Source organism: Eschscholzia californica, unplaced genomic scaffold (genome assembly GCF_041429995.1).
Source record: "Eschscholzia californica isolate CP2 unplaced genomic scaffold, dmEscCali1.0.p SCAF_2, whole genome shotgun sequence".
Classification (NCBI taxonomy): domain Eukaryota; kingdom Viridiplantae; phylum Streptophyta; class Magnoliopsida; order Ranunculales; family Papaveraceae; genus Eschscholzia; species Eschscholzia californica.
In genome coordinates this window covers 61,599,726-61,619,481 of record NW_028238309.1, presented here as the reverse complement: position 1 = coordinate 61,619,481, position 19,756 = coordinate 61,599,726, and the positions used below count along the sequence as shown (strand labels likewise).

The 19,756-nt window shown below is 36.4% G+C and overlaps 4 protein-coding genes across 6 annotated transcripts; all 4 read right to left on the bottom strand.

Annotated features, from left to right (window-relative positions):
• Positions 1 to 3,426: 3,426 nt before the first annotated feature.
• Positions 3,427 to 7,513, bottom strand: LOC147559949 (3'-5' exonuclease-like). Of its 3 annotated transcripts, none has more exons than XR_015234687.1 (7): positions 6,740 to 7,492; positions 6,161 to 6,340; positions 5,392 to 5,522; positions 5,128 to 5,289; positions 4,178 to 4,288; positions 3,913 to 4,083; positions 3,427 to 3,702 (listed from the first exon to the last, which is right to left on the bottom strand). XR_015234687.1 is itself a non-coding variant. In XM_086661910.1 (6 exons), the coding sequence occupies exons 1-6, from the start codon at positions 7,071 to 7,073 to the stop codon at positions 4,009 to 4,011; spliced, it is 993 nt and encodes a 330-aa protein (XP_086518036.1). In that variant the 5' UTR covers positions 7,074 to 7,513; the 3' UTR covers positions 3,711 to 4,008. The 3 variants fall into 3 exon arrangements, 1 of the variants encoding a protein (XP_086518036.1); XR_015234688.1 differs by having other exon boundaries at positions 3,427 to 3,661; positions 6,740 to 7,340; XM_086661910.1 differs by lacking the exon at positions 3,427 to 3,702 and having other exon boundaries at positions 3,711 to 4,083; positions 6,740 to 7,513.
• Positions 7,514 to 7,925: 412 nt separating this feature from the next.
• On the bottom strand, positions 7,926 to 10,262 carry LOC147559948 (chloroplast envelope quinone oxidoreductase homolog). The gene is made up of 4 exons (XM_086661909.1): positions 10,197 to 10,262; positions 9,635 to 9,776; positions 9,268 to 9,363; positions 7,926 to 8,692 (listed from the first exon to the last, which is right to left on the bottom strand). The coding sequence occupies exons 1-4, from the start codon at positions 10,260 to 10,262 to the stop codon at positions 8,010 to 8,012; spliced, it is 987 nt and encodes a 328-aa protein (XP_086518035.1). The 3' UTR covers positions 7,926 to 8,009.
• A 595-nt stretch (positions 10,263 to 10,857) lies between these two features.
• LOC147559947 (chloroplast envelope quinone oxidoreductase homolog) lies at positions 10,858 to 14,969 on the bottom strand. Its single transcript, XM_086661908.1, has 4 exons — positions 14,724 to 14,969; positions 12,575 to 12,713; positions 12,415 to 12,506; positions 10,858 to 11,807 (listed from the first exon to the last, which is right to left on the bottom strand). Exons 1-4 carry the CDS (start codon positions 14,787 to 14,789, stop codon positions 11,118 to 11,120), a joined length of 987 nt encoding a protein of 328 aa, XP_086518034.1. The 5' UTR covers positions 14,790 to 14,969; the 3' UTR covers positions 10,858 to 11,117.
• Positions 14,970 to 15,051: 82 nt separating this feature from the next.
• On the bottom strand, positions 15,052 to 19,240 carry LOC147559946 (chloroplast envelope quinone oxidoreductase homolog). The gene is made up of 4 exons (XM_086661907.1): positions 18,950 to 19,240; positions 17,684 to 17,825; positions 16,617 to 16,708; positions 15,052 to 15,938 (listed from the first exon to the last, which is right to left on the bottom strand). Exons 1-4 carry the CDS (start codon positions 19,013 to 19,015, stop codon positions 15,249 to 15,251), a joined length of 990 nt encoding a protein of 329 aa, XP_086518033.1. The 5' UTR covers positions 19,016 to 19,240; the 3' UTR covers positions 15,052 to 15,248.
• Positions 19,241 to 19,756: the final 516 nt, after the last annotated feature.

Below are 19,756 nucleotides of genomic sequence, written 5' to 3'. Positions count from 1 at the left end.
CCGAAATATGTCGACATTTTATTCCTTGGTTTTGAGTAATTAGAAAATTTTTAATTTCGTTCACTTTTTTTTTTTTCTTCTTTTAAGAGATATATTAGATGAATAAGAAGAGAGAGAGGGATCCATGAAGTGAGCATACAATCTACCTTTGTTCATCCAATAGCCTTATTGACATCTAAAAACACTATGGTGGATCTTTCTCTAATTCATGTTTAGTAGAGTATCGGAGTTAAGTCCCTCGGGTCTTTCTATCATAAAGTTTCTTGTTTCAAACCGGTCCGACTACAAATCTCTTTGACCCATTATCCATTCAAATAAATTCTAGTTTAGCATATACCGAATGTCGGTAACTGAGTACCCCATAATTTAAACGTACAAAAATAACACTTCATCTACAACATGTCCTACAACCCCTCTATTCATTGAACTCAAGGTTTTGTTGGAATTTCCAATTAACTCTTTTATTTCCAACAAATAAATGAAAAAAGAAAGAGAGAAAAAGAGAGAGAGAAGAAGAAGAAGATATGGACCACTTTAGATGTTGAAGGAATAAAGATGCGTGAAAGCTAAGGAAGAAGAAAAGGAAGAACATCTACGACACTATACCTTGTTCCCCCTTAAAACTTGTAAAACTAAATAATTAATGAAGTTGTTGTAATTATCCCAAAAAACAATGACCCCATTTCCTATTCCTTTAACTCTCTATTTTAATGTTTTCACATGTTATCTCATCTTTATTTTTAAATGTGCTACTTAAAAAATAAAAATGTCATCTTTTATTTTAGTAAGTAGGGTCGAGTTTGTGTTATCAATGAAAACCCCCATTTTGTATTTAATTAATTTTCTTCTTTATTTATGCTTAAAATATAACGACAATTTATTTGAATATTCGTCTGCAGAGGAAGAAAGAAATTTTCACAAATATACATTCAATCAATTTGAATATGATTCTTGACAATGCAATTTGAATATTAGTCTGCAGAGGAAGAAAGAGATTTTCAATTGCACTGTCAAGAATCATATTGTCAAAATTGAGCAAAATACTTGTTTTGCGCACATAACAAACAAGATGGTCTATAACAAAAGCACGTTAGACGAAATGACTCTTAAAGAAATCTCCACACTTTTACACCACAATTGACGTATTAGTTAGACCGGTTTTGTAGCTCTGAATGTTTCTCGTATCACTTGCTTCCTTCTTCAACTTGTTCCTTGTTGGTGACATACAAGTGAGGGAATAAAATTTTAAAGGTGGTGTTACTGGGGCGAAAGGTTTCATCACAGATACATATTTTAAGAGTGCAAAATAAGATGCCTTTGATGATTATAGTTATAGAGTTTATTCAATTGACGATGTATCTCTGTATCATATATTTGTGATGTATCTAAGTTATCAATCAATAGAAAAACTATTAGATTCCACTTGGAAAAAGAAAAGGTCGTGATTTTCAATATTCTAAATAGAAGAAAAAAGAAGTCAGATGTCAAATCAACCCAAAATGACTCACCATCCTCATGTTAGGGTAATTTAACCAATGATATTTTTTAATTTGCGGAGAAAAAGTAGCCATGGAAATTTATTTACATAATATTTGGGGGTTAAATCATAAATTAGGTAATCCAATTAGCATTTCATCCTTGGGAGAATTATAAAAGAAAACATCTGACCTAACAAGGAAAGAGATTTTTATTGGTGAAAACTCAAGGTTTTATTGCTAAAAACAGGATTACTTAATATGAATTCCCAACATATATGCTCCCACTTAAGAGAAATGATAACAATTAACAACAAAATGATTATCTAGAAGCAGAAATAATAAGGGTTTTTGTGGGAGATTGTAAGTTTGTTTCAAAAAATAGGAAAACATAAAATTTAAGCTTTTGGTATAGGAAGAGCAATATTTAGAAAAGGCAGTGCGTTAGAAAGGTCAATTTATGTATTTGCTCTTCCTTTACCAAATTAGTTTAAGGAGGGCGTTATAAGGATCATTTAATAAATAGTGTTAAAATAGAAGGACTTGGTTATAAATTAATAATAAATCTAATACTTTATTCACTTGTAGTTTCTCTCACATAAACAACCCAAACCCTAATATCGTCACTACTGCCAACATCACCATTAGTATTAAAAAACTTGCAAAGTTTACTATCGCTATAGTTGGTTTCGAGCTTTTAATGATGCCTCAAGATCTCATGGATGAGGAACCATCGTTAATGAAGGGGACAACCTACATTAAGAAAGAAGATTTCTTTGACTTAAACGAAGACATTTTAAAAAAAGTGTTTATGTCTCCGTATTCTAAAAAGAGTCTATCCCTCTCCTCTCTCTTTTGGTCGAAAACTAAATTGAGGGGGAGGGGCCAAATTTTAAAATTAAGATATTAAAAAAAAAATGTTTATCTCTCTCCATTCTAGAAAGAGTGCTCTCCCTATCTAATGCACTGCCTTTGCTTAAAAACTGCTCTTCCTATACCAATAACCAAAATTTAGAAGGCTCCAATTTTAGGAGGCCAGTGTATTCTTAGGAAATGGTAAATTACTTGATTTTGATTATTGTTATGCTTCTTTGATTTACACTATAAATGGAATAGAGTGATCGGTTTCGTGTATGTTTTCATATTAACGACGGAGATTTATCGAGCAACTTATATAAAATGATCTGACGATTCATGAGTGATTATTTTGGGCGTCAAGAATCAAGTCAACTTTCTGAAATAAACAAACTCATATTCACATGTTTCTCCTCAAATCAATTTCAGCGACTATTTTTTTTTTTTATTCGGGCCGAGCTAAAAGACCATTTTATGGCAGCCTCTAACTTTTTATGCATCAACAACATAAAATAGTAGGGTTAAAATGAAAAGTACTCGGGACAAGGACTAACTGAATTAACCAAAACAAGTGAGTTGATTCCTTAACAAAAAAAAAACAAGTGAGTTGACTTCACCCCATCATGAGAAAATGGAGTGATTCTTTACCTAAGCAAGGGTCATGGTAAGAAGACCTTCTTTTGAGTGAGTAATTTATATGATTACTAAGATTCTGATTTGACATGGAGTGGCAAGATCAAGTGTTCTTTACAGTTAATGAAGTAGGATCCCCCTAACCCACTAAATGGAGTAGAAAGGTCAACAAGAAACAAAAACTCCTTCCGTCATTTCGTCTCATTTTGTTTGGATGTTATTCTTCTCGAGGGAGTCCCTATCAATCTTCGGGCAAGAATGGAGTTACCTAGGGGAAGAAATTTCGACTAATGATATGGAAAGAGGGAAGACTAGAAAAGAGACCCGCTTTAGCGGAGGAGTATGAGATATCGACTTTACTTATTGACCTTCATGAGCATGGCTGCATGGGTGACTGCATCTCATGTTTCATTTTTTTTTAAGTCACAAAGAAAGAAATAAGTTTTTTTCAATAGTTTGTCTATTTACTTTAAATTTAGATTCATTTATTAGTAAGCACTTCCCAATCTACCCTTACTTTTATTTACAAATAATATATACAAATCCTGTTTTCATATACAGAACCAGAGATGCTATATGCACCGACCCTGTCTGCACATACTAACTTCGTATGAGGTTTGTTTGGGCGGCCTATCCGGGTGCTGAGTTCCCACAAATAGCCTTCCAACCTCCAACAGCGTCATGTGAGACGATTGTACCTAAATGATTTACTTTTCCTATGTTAACCGAGAAAGAAAAACTGCAGAATAAGTCAATAACAATATTATTAAAAATCAATAACAATAACAATGACAGATACAAAGTAAATAATCAAATCGGTAAATCAATAGAATTCCGTTTAACCAAACACGATTTTGCTACACCCCTAGGCACAACAATATTGGCGAAATTTTCCTATTCTTTTTCATCAATAATAACGAAAGATTGTAAGTAGACCAGAAGAACTTGCCTTAACTTAGAGAAATTGGACCAGCAATCGGCTGGTTGGAGTTAAAGATGAGACAAATTCATCAGACTGGTCATGGTAATGGTAATCCGTTCTTTTTCAGAATGATATCGGTACACCGTTAACTTCCGTCACAGTTTGATTTTTTTCTAGATCAGGAAAACTCCTTAGTACCTAGTAGTATCGCGAACATGAAAAATAAATCCATGTATATAATAATAATACTAGTTATAAGTATTAGCTAATTGTAGAAGACGATTTTATTTACCTGGCATAAACGCCATGAAGCGAAAGCATCAAGAGCAGCATAATGTAGTTGCTTTTTTGATAGAAAATCAGCTTCCCAGTTTCCAAGTCTAGTATCCGAGGTCTTCTCTATCTGTAACAACTTAACATATTAATATCTCTAGGCATGTAGTATTTCTTAAAATTAGGTAAATTAACTCCAAGAGAAGAGAACCATGCATTTAAGGCTCTAAGCAAGGATAATTTGACCTAGTCGGCCGAAATTTGTGCACTTAGAGCATCATAAATGGTTTAACACATTTCTTACAAACTGAAGACTCTTTTAAGTATTCCTGACTTCCCACTCCTTCCCTCTCCCTCACGCCCTCACTCCCGCTTCTAAAAGCCATATCAGCACTAGGGATTCGTCTACCACAGTTAGAAATGTTATCAGGTGTTCAGGCAACGACAGGTTGGGGAGCATAATCTGAACTGGCTGGTTAGACCTCGGGGTAGCAGATACAACGTGCAACCCATCATGATAGGTATGAGAAAGTGGCATCGGGAGTGAACTTCTGTGACATTAGTAGAGTTATCTAAAATGACGGGAGACAAATGGGACTCCATAAAGGTCGCAATATCTCCAGTAAAGAAATAATATGACATGCAAACTGAAGAGGTGTTGGCAGTGAAATTCACATGGAGATAAATGATTTTAGCAGTAGACATAGTTTTAGTCACAGAAAACAGAAGAGTTATTGGATATAAATTGATGATATCATTCAACGTATACGAATGTTACAGAGCAACTTTTTATTTGATGAGGAAGTGGAGTATGTTAGCTTCCTTATCGACAATTCATACAGGTACAAGGACCACAAGAAAATCCAACTACAAGGTGGTGATAATGGTAGTTGAAAGAGTGATTGAGATGAGATCAAAGTCACAAATAAATAGGAACCTATCTGAGAGAAAAGGACAATGATATCAGACCTGCTTCTGGAGAAAAGTTTCAGCAAGCTTACGAAGACTCCACATCCTGGGAGGGCCACCAAGTTTTTTATTCGCAAGTTCGGAAAGATCCTCCAAAGCTTTGACACATACATTATAGTCCCTATAGAGTTTCATAGCGTCGCCACCAATTGCAACTCCAACCTTTACATGTAGCGAGATTTCAATACAATCAATAGATAAAAACATAACATGGATAACAATAAACCCATTTAATTTCTCTCGAGAATAAATGAGAGTCTTGACCTTCACAGAAGTGGGATCTTCAAGAAGTGACTTTAGAATTAGAGGAATTCCAGAATGATGTATGTGCAATACATAACAACAATCAGTGCCCCCACATATCTGCATAACTGCAACCTTCCTTACTGTACTTCCTGAATATTCAATTTTTTAACTCAAATGATTAGTAGTTTAGATCCTGCCCTACTTTTAATCTGTTTAGTTTGGTAGTAACAGGATACTGGGTATATCTAAAACCAGACCATGTGCCACATTCATTCTGTGATCCACAATTACTAAGGTCCTAAGGAACCTAATTAGCACAGTGGGTGTGACAAGATCTTGGCCCGGGAGTCGGCACAGAGCCGAGGATTAACTCTCTTCCCCCCCCCCCCCCCCGGACCCGAGCCGACTCACAAGTAATACGACAGTACAGGTATAAAGGACACAAATATAAAACCTATCACAAGTTCAAAAGACGTGAGGAGATTTTATCTTTGGTCATACGACTCTAAGCTGACAGCATCACATCTTCTATACTCATTAATCATAATAACCACCAAAGAAGATTCAATTACAAACAAGAAAAAATCGACAGCCTTCTAACGTTAAAGGCACAATTTTTTTAGAGTAAGATTAATCCATCCGGTATAATGTGTGATCGTTTTTAAGGGAGAGAGGGAGTCCAAAGATTCAGCACTCTCACTATGACATAAATCACAAACTCAAGAATATATTCGCATTTCACAAGATCACATTAGTGCACATATTACTTTGAGCTAGTTTAACTAACCTTTCTTGAAGGTGGGTTTCCACTCAATGTCAAATCCAAGAGTGACTTGATCCGTAGATTCTTTTTTGGTTTCAATTATATCTAATATCTCTATTGAAGCTTTTTCAACCTCAGCGGGTGTTCTACCATATATAATGCGACCAGCAAATGCCATTACGGGGTATCTCAACTTTCGGTTAACTGAGATAGAAAAGACACAAAGCATCAAAACACAAACTTGAGAAATATACACATTAACCCTAATAGTACCGTTGTTTAATTCTTCGAATGATTAGTAACATAAAAAATATATATCCTCTGCATAATAACTGAAAGAATTGAGAAATGTCATTTGCTACCATTGTCAGCTAAAATCAACCCTAATTGTCTGCTAAAATCAATCAGTTGTTTAACATCATAAAAACATCAAATCGCAAAGTGAGACCTTTGAAAAAAGAATAACCTTTTCATGTAAGTTTTGTCTTTCAGCCAATTCCCCAAATTAATCCACCATAAATGGGTAGCTTATAAGATTTCATTATAAAGTTAAAACAGATTATGATGAAGAAACAGAAAGGAAACCCCAACAAAAAATTGTACCTTGGTGAGAGTAGCAAGGAGTATTGGAGATTGAATTTGTGGAATTAGATGATGACCCAGTAAAAGAATTAGGGTTACCACCAATCAAACTATTAGTACTATCTGGATTTAACAAGCTAGAAGAACATATGGAGGAGCATTGATGAGTTCCCCAATTGGGTAAACGACGACCATTTGATTTGATTTCTTCATCATCATCATTACAAGAAGATGGTCTACTTCTTTTAATCAAAGAAGAAGAAGAAGAAGTTGTTGTGACAGAATCAAAGACAGCTTCAATTGCTTCAAGTTCTTCTTGGGAGATTGGTTGATCCCAATCTGACAAGGAATCCATTTGAAAAATTGAACTTCAAATTATATGTATTCAAGCAAGGGGTGGTTTGATTTGGGTAGGCATATCAAAAGGGGATGGCGGGAAAATGGTTGAAAGGCGGCAAATTTACCCAGGAAGGAAGCTACCCTTCAAATGTTATAAGGGCTAATCTTCCCCTTAGGGCAAACATTTTGAAATTTTTTGTTTATCTACTCAGAACGAAAATGGGGCAACATTAAGGATGTTGTCGACAACGTTTGGGTTTCAGTTGTTACCAAGTTAGTTTCCAATATTCCAGACATTTCAGTAGTTACCAAGTTAGTTTCCAATGTTCCAGACAGGATTCACATCCGCAGTGATTTTCAAAAAGAAAAAAACATAATCTATTTATGTAATTTTTGATGGGTACCTAGCCGAAGTGCTATAAGACATTTTTTGATTTAGGTGGAGCAACTTTGATCAATGAACTCTAGTAGCACATTAGTGTTATTCTACCTTGGGATTGTCTTGTTGGAGAGCTTGAGCAAGCTCTCAATCCGAAAGATCAGTGGACTAGTCAGTCAGAAAGCATGCCTATGCTCTCGAACAGGTCAATCTGAAGAGATGGTTTATGCTATTGCGATGTCCAATCCGAGACTTGGGCTACTTTAGAAGGTATCAATCCGAAACAATTCAGAAGCATACTAGTTCTAGTCCATTAATACTTACAAATCACTCGAAATCAACCCAAAACAGATGTTAAACATATTTCAAGGGTTTAATCTCTTCAAATACCATTCAAGCACTAGCTTCAAGGATATAAAAAAATAAAAATAAAAATAAAAATCAAGAATTTTAGAATCAATCTTTAACAACAAATGGCAGTATTTCCAAGCAACTCTTCGATATTTTTCTTCAAATAACGAACTACAGATGGTAGCCCTACTCCAAGTGTGTATTTACTAGAGGTGGTAGCTTTTAAGGCTCGACTATGATCTTTCCCGTGGCATGCCCATCGATAATCTTTGCCCAAGCATCTTCCCCCTTGCTCAATGGATATTTCGAATCTATTACTGTTTTGAATTTTCCTTCCTTCACCAACCCAACCAAATACTCCAAATTATCAATCTTTGGCTTCATAGACAATAGCTCCAATGTTTTCTTCGAGAACGTCAACTTATTTAGGACCAAAGTAAACAATGAACTAAAATCTGGACTTATAACGATAACTTTGCCCGTCTCGCTTAGGTTAGGCTTGAAAATAGACCAGGATATACCTGATGTACAATTGATCACAATGTCGTATTTACGACCAGATGGACTCTTGAGCGAAGCTCCCTCTGGAGTTTTATAGTCGAGAACCTCATCCGCTCCTAAACTCTTGACTAACTCGACGTTACGGGCACCACATGTTGCTGTCACATGAACGTTTCCGAGTTTTGCAAGTTGGACTGCATAATGACCAACTCCACCTGAGGCAGCTGTGATTAGAATGTTTTTAGGGCTTCCCGTGCCATCGAGCTGAACTCCAGCAGCATCAGTAAGACATTTAAGTGCAGTGAGGCCTGCAATAGGTAAGCCTGCACCTTCAGCTGCAGATACTTCAATGGGTCTCTTAACTGTCAAGCTCTTCGAGGCCACAATATACTCAGCAAATCCACCTTTTTGATAACATTCACTTTTACGTCGTAAGTTGCTAAAGCGAGAGAGAGGGTATAATATTAGATATATGTTCAATTAATCTACGTGATAAATGAATCAAAAAACGGTATCAGAGTACAAATTAAATAAGATTGTACCTCAGCCATATAAGAGATTCTATGATGTTACTTATGTGTGTTTGGTAAAGAATCTAAATTCATGTAATCTGTGTTTATTGATCTTGAACATAAGTAGTCGAGTTAACGAGCCCGTTTGGGCACGGGGTTAGTTTCATCCAAGGCCAACCATATTCATGATTTAGATAACTAAGTGACCCGCCGAGTTGGATCTAGTCACATGGTCCAAGAGTCACTTGACTCAAAGTTACTCGGTTGTGGACGGTATCTAAGTACTAAACGGATTTCCTGTTTTAAGTTCAGGGCTTTTAGGATAAAAGAGAGAGTAGAAGGCGAAAAAGAAAAAGGAGAGGGAAGAGAAAGCGGTATATGAAGTGCTCTCGTGTTCCTCCAAGAACTATACTTTTAGTAATATTTTGCAACCAAGTAGCTTTTAGTATTTGAAAAAATAGAATCACTCACAAGAAAGCTTATGTTAGCCACGACTTTGTCACCAACTTCGATGTTCTGAACTCCTGGACCAACCTCTACTACTTCTCCTGCAAAATCGGTAACTGCTCCAAGAACAAGTGTTTAGCATAGACCATTTTGTTTTTATATCGACGGTCTAAAGTACTATCGTACAACTCATGTCCGAAAAAAAATCCCGGATCAGTTGGCATAGGTCCAAGTCAGTAACTTAAGAAATAACTAAAGAATAGAGATATCATCGGACAACTCGTGTCTGACATCAATGGGGCCACATCGGTTGGCATCTATCCAAATCAGCGAAATTCCTATACTAGAGATAATCCAATTCGGAAATAACGACAATGGTTATTCAACTTATACCTGGTATATAGGGAAACTTGGGCACAACAGGCACCAGCCCTGTCTGAATTTTCCAGTCAATGTGATTTAGACTAGCTGCTTCCACTTTTATCAAAATTTCATCTTCCTTAGGACTAGGAATTGGAATCTCCACATGCTGTGACAGAAAAGAAACTCAAGCTATTATCAAAACTTCATCTTTCATTTCAAGTGCCAATCTAGTTTGAATACTTTGGTCTGATGATATAGCACTTAATAGAGCCGAAATATTTCTATTTCCATGCTTACCCAATTTCCGCCAAAACCGAAATTTAATTTCTCTTAACAATTCTGATGAAGTAATTAAATTTCGAAATATTTCGGCCGAAATATTTCCATTTCCACACCTACCGAAATTTCCACCAAAACCGAAATTTCATTCCTTGCAACTCATTTAAATGTATTTGAAAGTTAGCATTGTTAACAGACATACGTGAATCTATTCGGACTAACAAGATGATCGCACTAACAAAAGCATTTAACTCTAAACTTAAATTGGGAAATGGGAATCTGAAATAGAATGTAGATAAGAACAGACCTTCAAAGCAGCAGCTCCACCACCATAACCTTCAAATTGAACCGCATGCATAAGCTTTCCTGCCATTAGCAGCTGAGACAAGAACTAAGGAATTCAACAGAAAGGTAAGAATGGAAAACAAATACTTTCTTCCAGTCAACTCTCAGGAAATTATTGAAGATGAAGAAACTGATATAAATGATTTTTAACATTGACTAATTTTGAGTTCACATACCAGTCAACTCTATACATATGTATATATTTATATATTTCTCTCTCATTCATGATTATATCCCTCTACAGCACCACCTCCAACATGAACAAAAAATAGAAAAACTTATAGTATGTATATAGTATATAACGATATCAGAAGCAAATCATACTTCAATTAACACATAAACAATCACTATATGCTAATAGTGGTGTGCCACCGTTTAAGGCTCAACGACAATATTTCCTGTGGCATTACTAGTGGCGCTCTTCGCCCGAACATCTTTGGCGGTGCTCAACGGATAGTTCCAGATTCTCACTCTTTGCAAACACTAGCAATGACACCAATTGCTTCTCTTAGAATGTAGACTTCTTTAAGGCAAATGTCAACATCGAACTGGTACCAAGGGTCATATCAATAACTTTACCCCTTGGCCTTAAGTTAGGCTCAAGTTTAATTTATCAATAGAAATAAAAGTTGTTAATCATAGATATTAATTAACAAGCTAATAAATTATGTCATACAAAAAAACTAAAACAAATTCTGTGCTATCAGTCAGAATTGCAAATAAAATCCCATGCTTCCAAACATCAACACTTTTAAAGTTTAGTTCTGTGAAATAGTGGAATTCAAAATTTATGGATTTTGACTTCCATTAGATTTCCAATTCAAATTACCAGAACAGACCCTAATTTCAATCCAAATGTATGTAAAAACATAGTTGGCAGCTTTTAAGGCTCGACAATAATCTTTCCTGTGGCATGTCCATCGATGCTCTTTGCCCAAGCATCTTCCGCGTTACTCAACGGATATTTCGAATCAATTACTGTTTTAAGCTTTCCTTCCTTCACCAACTGAACCAAATACTCCAAATTCTCAACCTTTGGACTCATAACCAATAGCTCCAATTGTTTCTTCGAGAACGTCAACTTCTTCAGGACCAACGTGCACATCGAACTGAAACTCGGACTGATGTAAGTAACCTTTCCTCTTTCACTTAGGTTAGGCTCGAAAAGAGACCATGGAATACCTGATGTACAGTTGAATATATTGTCATATTTACGACCAGATGGACTCTTGAGGGAAGCTCCTTCTGGAGTTTTATAGTCGAGAACTTCGTCCGCTCCTAAACTCTTGACTAGATCGATGTTACGGGCACCGCATGTTGCTGTTACGTGAACGTTTCCAAGTTTTGCTAGCTGAACTGCATAGTGACCAACTCCACCTGAGGCGGCTGTGATGAGAATGTTTTTCGGGTTTCCAGTTCCGTCAAGTTTGATCCCAGCAGCATCGGTAAGAAACTGAAGTGCAGTGAGGCCTGCAATAGGTAAGCCTGAACCTTCAGCTGCGGATACTTCAACGGGTCTCTTAACTATCAAGCTCTTCGGAGCCACAATATACTCGGCAAATCCACCTCCTTTCTGATAACATTTAGTTTTACATTACAAGTTGCTATAGCAAGAGAGTATAATCAAAGGTATCTATATAATAAAAGTATGTGATAAACGAAAGTGAAAGAGGAAGAAATTATCACCCTAGTTAACTGAGTCCGGTCGGGCATTGGAGCAGCCTGAACCTTACCATGTCCTAAACAACTAAGTGTCTTACCAAGTTGGATATGGTCATAGTAGATTAGGTAATGTTTTCCTCTTTCTGTGATTTTAAACGAATACTAGTTTACTAGGTAAATGTAGTTTTTAATTTGAGTTACTCTCGGGGGACTTCAAATTCCATCAACATCGCCCCTGAAAGTAAATCCGGAACCTGCAACTGTCCACGAGTCACTTGACTCGTGAAGCTACTAGGTTATAGACGACATCTAAGTACTAGAATGATTCCTTGTTTTAGGTTCAAGATTTTTACCGAGAAAGAGAGAGGAGGAGAAGAAGAAGAGAAGGCAAGGACGAAAATGGAGAGGGAAGAGAAAGCGGCTGTATGAAGTAAAAAACAGCTCCAGTAACTATATCCTCATTTGAATGGGAAATCAGGTTCCTTAAAACTATATTCTACCGGGTAGATATTACTCACAAGAAAGCTAATGTTAGCTACAACTTTATGTCCCACTTCAACGTTCTGGACACCCGGACCAACCTCTAGTACTTCTCCTGCAAAATCAGTAACTGCTCCAAGAGCAAGTGTTAGCATAGAAAATTTAGTGTCTATATCATCGGTTAGAAATTCTGTATACCTGGTATGTAGGGAAACTTAGGCACAACAGGTCGCATCACCCCTTCTTGAATTTTCCAGTCAATTGGATTTAGACTAGCTGCTTCCACTTTTATCAAAACTTCATCTTTCTTCGGACTAGGAATTGGAATCTCCACATGCTGTGACAGAAAAGAAAACCCACGCTATTAGCACCACCAATTCATTAAATAACATGGAAATTTTCATTCGGAGTGTGAATCTAGTTCGAAAATTTGTTAGATGATTTAGCATTTATAAAAACGGGATCCATCATAAGGAGATACAAACAATAGCTGCTTTATTCTAGTGTATGAGACGGACTTGTTGAAATCATTTTTGTAGTAGAAAGATCATAAATTCAAGAAATACGAGCTTATCAAGTTTCCTATAAGAATTAAGAGTTGTATGTATTCACATCAAGGAATGAAATTTCGGTTTCGATGGAAATTTCGGTTTCGATGGAAATTTCGGTCGGTCCAAAAGTGGACACGTTTCGTGGAAACGTTTCGGTCTGTGTGGAAATTTTACAAATTTGCGGAAAGAGAAAACAGTTCTAAAACAATTAAGTTCGGTATTAATCTGCAATAAAACAATTAGTTTAGGGGATAGATTGAGTTATTTAACTCTATTAGTACTAAACTATGTAGTTGGACTCGGTCCGGCCGAAGGCTGAGATTCTCGGTGAGACAGCAAATATAGAAATTAGCTAAATAACATAGTTCACTTCATTAGGTTAATAAAACAATGACGTTCATACTTTATAAGTATTCAATAACTAATAAGTCTAATAACTAATAAGTTTAATAACTAGTAGTATATAGCTATGTTGCTTCTCTTAATCGCCATCACTCTCAAATTCACTTCCATCATCTTCAACTTCTATATTGGCCCCGCTTTGGTGATTGCGAAGCTTCAAATTGATGAATTCATCAAGATTTTCATCTTCTTCGTCTATGAGGCTATAAGAAGGTTGACCACTTGAGTTACGTGTCTGGGTTCTTGTCCTTGTGCTGCCAAACTCACTAACCCCAGTTGCATTACAAATTTCTGTCCAAGACATGCCAAAATCATCTGTCATATCATCATCCTTCGAGGCCATACCTATGTTCCAGTCTAAATATTTGGAAATTGCTGTCTCGGTCTCGGGTTGTCTCGGCCGAGAAATTCGGCCAAGCCCTAACTCGGGGTCTCGGCCGAGACGAGACCCGAGATTCTCGGCCGTCTCGGGCGAGACCAACTTCATAGGTACTAAAACAGTTAAGTTAGGTGTTTATCTGCAATTAAACAGTTAGTTTAGGGGGTACATTGAATTATTTATCAGATGTAAACCTAAAACAGTTAGTTTAGGGTCCAATCTGCTATAATAGTAATAGTTAGGGGGCTAACCAGAAATAAAACATAACATTCTTGTTTTGTAGTAAAAAAATGTTTTCCCCTTAAATACAACCCTTAATCCCTATTTCCAAGACTTCTCAGCCGAAACCGACTGTTCCCTCTTCCTCTCTGTTTCTCAAATCGGAATCTGAAGTTCAAGATCACCTAAAGAAGAGAAGAATCTCTTGAAGAACAAAAGATTTGAGAAGAAGTAGTCAAGAAAGATGGAACAAATTAACAACAAGGTAGAAGATAAACGACTAAGGTATTATATGAGATATGATTTTAGAATCTTTTGAAACCCTAAACCTAAATCTCTGATTCGAAATTTCGTGTCAGATTTCGGTGGAAATTTCGTTTCGGTGATGTGAATTTAGGACATGTTTCGGTCATTTCGACCGAAATATGTCGACATTTTATTCCTTGATTCACATACGAGAGCTAATAATAGTAGAGAATTTATATTGTAAATATAGAAGTCTGATTCCCATTAGAGGTAGATTAAGAGTTAAAGCGCACCCTTAATATAAATATATAAGCTCTTAAAGTTAACTTCATGAATCATTGAACTCTTAAGGTAAACAGCAATAACATACATACATGATACTATTCAGGCTTTACATAAAACATGAGAAATGACAAAGAATCAAAGTGGTCCAATATGATCCCGCTAACAATAACATTAAACCCTTAATTTGAACTAGAAAATTGAAATATAAAGTAATGGTGAATTAATCAAGCAGAACAATTTGAATAGAGTGATGAATAAAACAGACCTTCAAGGCAGCAGCTCCACCACCATAACCTTCAAATTGAACCGCATGCATAAGCTTTCCGGCCATTAGCAGCTGAGACAAGAACTAAGGAATTCAACAGAAAGGTGAGAAAGGAAAACAAAAACTTTCCTCCTCTTTCTTAGGAAATTATTGAAGATGAGGAAACTGATGGAAATGAGTTTAGACTTTTGAACATTGACAAATTTTGAGTGGGTTCCTCACTTACCAGTCAATCCTCTCTCTCTTAATAACTATATATATAGACAAACACACAAATATATATAAACTTTGGTGTAGCCTATTCAAAGTCAAACACAAGAAACTTCACTTACCAAACCCATCATACATTGGTGAAGAAAACTTCTAATTTTTTTAGTTTGATATATATATATATACAAACATACACAAAGATCTCACATTTAAACGATAAAACACTTATAATACACCAATACCAGAAGCAAATCATATCTACTAAATTTAATCACACAAACAGCAGTTATATGCTAATTGAGGGGATGGCACCGTTTAAGGCTCAACGATAATCTTTCCGGTGGCATGTCCATCTATGCTCTTTGCCCAAGCATCTTCCGCCTTGCTCAACGGATATTTCGAATCTGTTACTGTTTTAAGCTTTCCTTCCTTAACCAAACCAACCAAATAATCCAAGTTCTCTTTTTCTGCCATCACGAATAATGGCACCAGTTGCTTCTTCGAAAATGTAAGCTTCTTTAAGGCGAATGTCAACATTGCACTGGGACCAGGGGTGATATCGATAACTTTACCCCTATCACTTAAGTTTGGCTCAAAAGTAGACCAAGGAATACCTGTTGCACAGTGGATTACCGCATCATATTTACAACCAGAGGGACTCTTGAGGGTCACGCCCTCAGGAGTTTTATAATCAAGAACTTCATCTGCTCCTAAACTCTTGACGAAATCAATGTTTCGGGCTCCACATGTTGCTGTGACGTGAACATTTCCAAGCTTTGCAAGCTGAACTGCATAGTGACCGACTCCACCTGAGGCAGCTGTGATGAGAATGTTTTTCCGGTTTCCTGTGCCATCGAGCTTGATCCCAGCAGCACTTGTAAGACACTGAAGTGCAGTAAGGCCTGCAATTGGTAGGCCTGCACCTTCAGCTGCAGATACTTCGACAGGTCTCTTAACTGTCAAGCTCTTCGATGCCACAGCATACTCAGCAAACCCACCTCCTTTCTGATAAAATTCAGTTGCATTTTATGAGTTTCTAAAGTGAGTATAGTTAAAGTAAAAATTGAAAGTGAAACAGGAACAACAAATTTCCTCTAATAAGATACATGACGGATCGAGAAGACAAAATCAGGCGATCAAGATGAGTCCAAGATATATGAAGGTCTAGACAATATAATGCTTCATATAATTAGGATACATTGTGATTATCTAATACTATTATCAGATAGATATTATCTAGTTCCTAGATTAATTATGAACATTAAGAAACTAGGAAACCCTAATTCAGTATATGAATATGAGTGAGTTTTAGGGATTTGATTCATTGAGTTGCAGATAATGGCTGCAATCAATCAAACCCATAAATGTGGTGATTAATACAATGTAGTCTTCATCGCTTTCTCCGTAGATGTAGGTCGTGAATATCCGACCGAACCTCACTAAATATTGGTGTTCATTATTTCCGTTCATTTTTTTTTTTTTGCAACTTTTGAACAAACTTATTTCCGTTCATCTCTCCTATTATCACCTAATCATTAAATTTATCAATCTAATCGAACTGGAATCACCCACTAGACTACGAGCTTACCACCCTCAGACACAAAACTAGCAACTTCTGCTAGATCCTGGCAAAGAGAAACCAGGCTACTTAAAGCCAAACACAAGAGGTAAGAAAGTACTCACAGAAAGGGTAAGGTAAGCTACAACTTTGTCACCAGTTTCAATGTTTTGGACCCCTGGACCAACCTCGATTACTTCTCCTGCAATATCACAAACTGCTCCAAGAACAAGTGTTAGCAAGGAATATATTCTGTTTGTATCAACTGTAAGGCTGTAAGAAATGCTGAATCCTAGAAACACTTATAAATAAAGAATTAGCAAAACTCGTGATTCTGTCTTCAGAAACACATTCTCTTGCTCGGAAAGTGTACGGTGACCAAGTCTTAAGCCTTGTGTTTAGCTGGGTTAGTAGGTAAGCAAGTAAGAATGCCGATAATGCAATTCATGAAAAGTCATTAACACAGAGCACTGGCATGCACTATATAATCTTGAATTATATAATTAGTAACAGCTTAAACACAATGATATAGCACCTCATTATAACTTCCCTAAAAGAGCGGTTACGAGATTATATATACCTTTCTCTTTATTTGTTTCATGTTATTATAGTCTTCAAACTCTAACAAGTACAGTATTTGATTATATTGTATTCCCTCTTAACCTGCGACAGTAGCCACTACCAACAACTACCGTGCCCCGGACAAATGTCGTACTTCATTTCAGATTTCATACAGTAGCATCTTTTGGTTGTTCTAATTCATTATTGGTTTCTTTTTCAGCCCTGATGCTATTCCCAGCCACTCTCCCGGGTGAATCCCGGCCGGGTGACTTGGCCGGGTGAAAACTTAGAGATAGGAAAATTTGTCACCAGTTCTCTCTCTAAATCTTGCCCGTCCACGTCACCTTGCCGGGATTCACCGGGGAGAGTGGCCGGGCATAACAACATTTTCCTTTTTTGTTTAGTTCTGCTCGTCTTCAAATGTTTTATTGTTTCCTATTACTTTAACTCATTGTCGTTTCTCTCTTCTCCACTATCTTTCCTCCATTGACCACCAATCTCTTCAATTTGCTTGATCACTGTCGCTCTTCTCATTCTAAGAGAGGAGGATAACTTGAAGATACTAGGAAAAAAAATCAGATTTACACATAATCCAACAGGGAAATAACCACCAAAAAGTCAATGAACCAACCTGGTATGAAGGGGAATTTGCTAGGAATGATAGGTCGCATATTCCCTTTCTGAATTTTCCAATCAATTGGATTTATACTAGCTGCTTCTACTTTTATCAAAACCTCATCTTTCTTTGGAGTAGGAACTGGAACCTCCACATGCTGAGACAAGAATACGTCGCAAGATTAATATCCCTACTCGGAGAACCCTCTATAAAATTCATTTTTCGCATTCATATCCTCCATCTTCAATTGCTTTCCATATTCATTTGTTTAATCCAAGTGAAAAAAACATTCTAGTATTAAATCCATTGAAGACCATTAGTGGTTCACAACGGGCCATATCGGCCGACATGGCCCAGCTAGTGGCCATCGTCACTATCCGTCAAGGAACAACTTGTTAACTACCACGACCTCTGGCACAGAAGGAGCATGTCATGGCCAGCACACCTAATGGACCCATTGTGTCCGTGGCAGCAAATTATGTACTTTGCCCTCTTTTCCACAGGTTGTGTTAGTTAAGTTTTACTCAAGATGAAGGTTACGCATCCATATGTGTGTTCACGTGGCTCGATATGGAAAACATTGGTAGTGGGATGAGTAGGATGTTATAAAGTGGTATCAAAGTGGAGACGACACAATCCGAATTCATTGACTTTGCAATATATCCCAGACAGCCTGAAAGGGTCTCTAGAGCCAGGGTTACACATAAAGGGCTTCCCTTAGTTACAACACTAGAGCATTTCGGGTTGGACGACCTAAGGTGAACCTAGTTCAAAATCACAATCTTGTAACTACTTAGATGACCTAGTGGAAGATATTGGCAGTGGGTGTGGGATAATCAGGACATTAAAGATGGTACCAGAGAGCCGAAGAGGACTCTTATCTTATTATGTCAATTTAAATTTCATAGTAATCTACAGAATACCAAATAAAATAACAAAAGTTTAAGCTTTTAATTAGTCAAAAACTGAAAAAAAAAAAAGCAACATAGTTTGATCCAAAGCTGAAAATTTTGAACTAAAAAATCCATTGACTTAATATAATCAATGTCAAAATCCCCCCACTCAAGTTTAACCACAACCCTAGATTTAACAACATAAACCCTTTCAAAATCCCCAAAAGTTAAGTGTTTAGATAGTATTATTAAAAACATAAAATAGTTTAATAGACATCCATTCAAATTAAAATATCTATATTAAAAAGAATAACAGAGAATCTACCTACCCTAAGAAGAATACAAAGTTAACAACAAAATATGAAACTAAATAGAGATAGATATATACCTTCAAGGAAGCAGCTCCACCACCATAACCTTCATATTGAACTGCATGCATAACCTTTCTTGCCATTATCAACTCAAAAAGAAGAAATCAAGACAACACAGTGAAGAACAGAGGAACCTCCAAGTTTCTTGCTCCCCCGGGCTAAAATTTGAGCCACAGAAATAGCATTTCTACTCTTCTCAAAAGTCAAATTTTGGCCGCCACTACCAGGATGAAAATCTTGGCTGACTTTTGGGACACCAGTTCTACGTCCCTCTCAAAGTTTTGACGGGTGCTACTTACACAGTTACTAAGTGCTATTTACAGGTCTGGTTATTTGTAGATCTACTTTTTACTATTTACAAATCTTTTGACTTTATCACAACTTATTAGTTATTTAGAATAAAATCCCTATTTTAGAGATAATGTTGAAAAATTAAACATCAAACATCAAACTGACCGAAAATGTTGAAAAATTAAACATCAAACTGACCGAAAATGTTGAAAACTTAAAAATCAAATTGATCGAAAATGTTCATCGTTCTAAGCATTATTTCGCCGAAAAATTTGAGTTGTTCGCTTAGAATGTTGACCTAGAAATCTGAGTTCTGTTTTAAAATAATCACCACAAATTAGTTTATCTTACCTCTTAAGTTATGTCTTCACTTAGAATGTTGTTATATGAGTCAAATGAACAGTTATAGTTGAGTTCTTCAATATCAAACTCTTCCATTAATGAAGTTTCTTGACCACCAAGCTCCTCCATTTATGTACCTTCCTCATTGTTAGGTTCTTCCATTGCTAATGTTTCTAGTAGGTGTTGTGAGT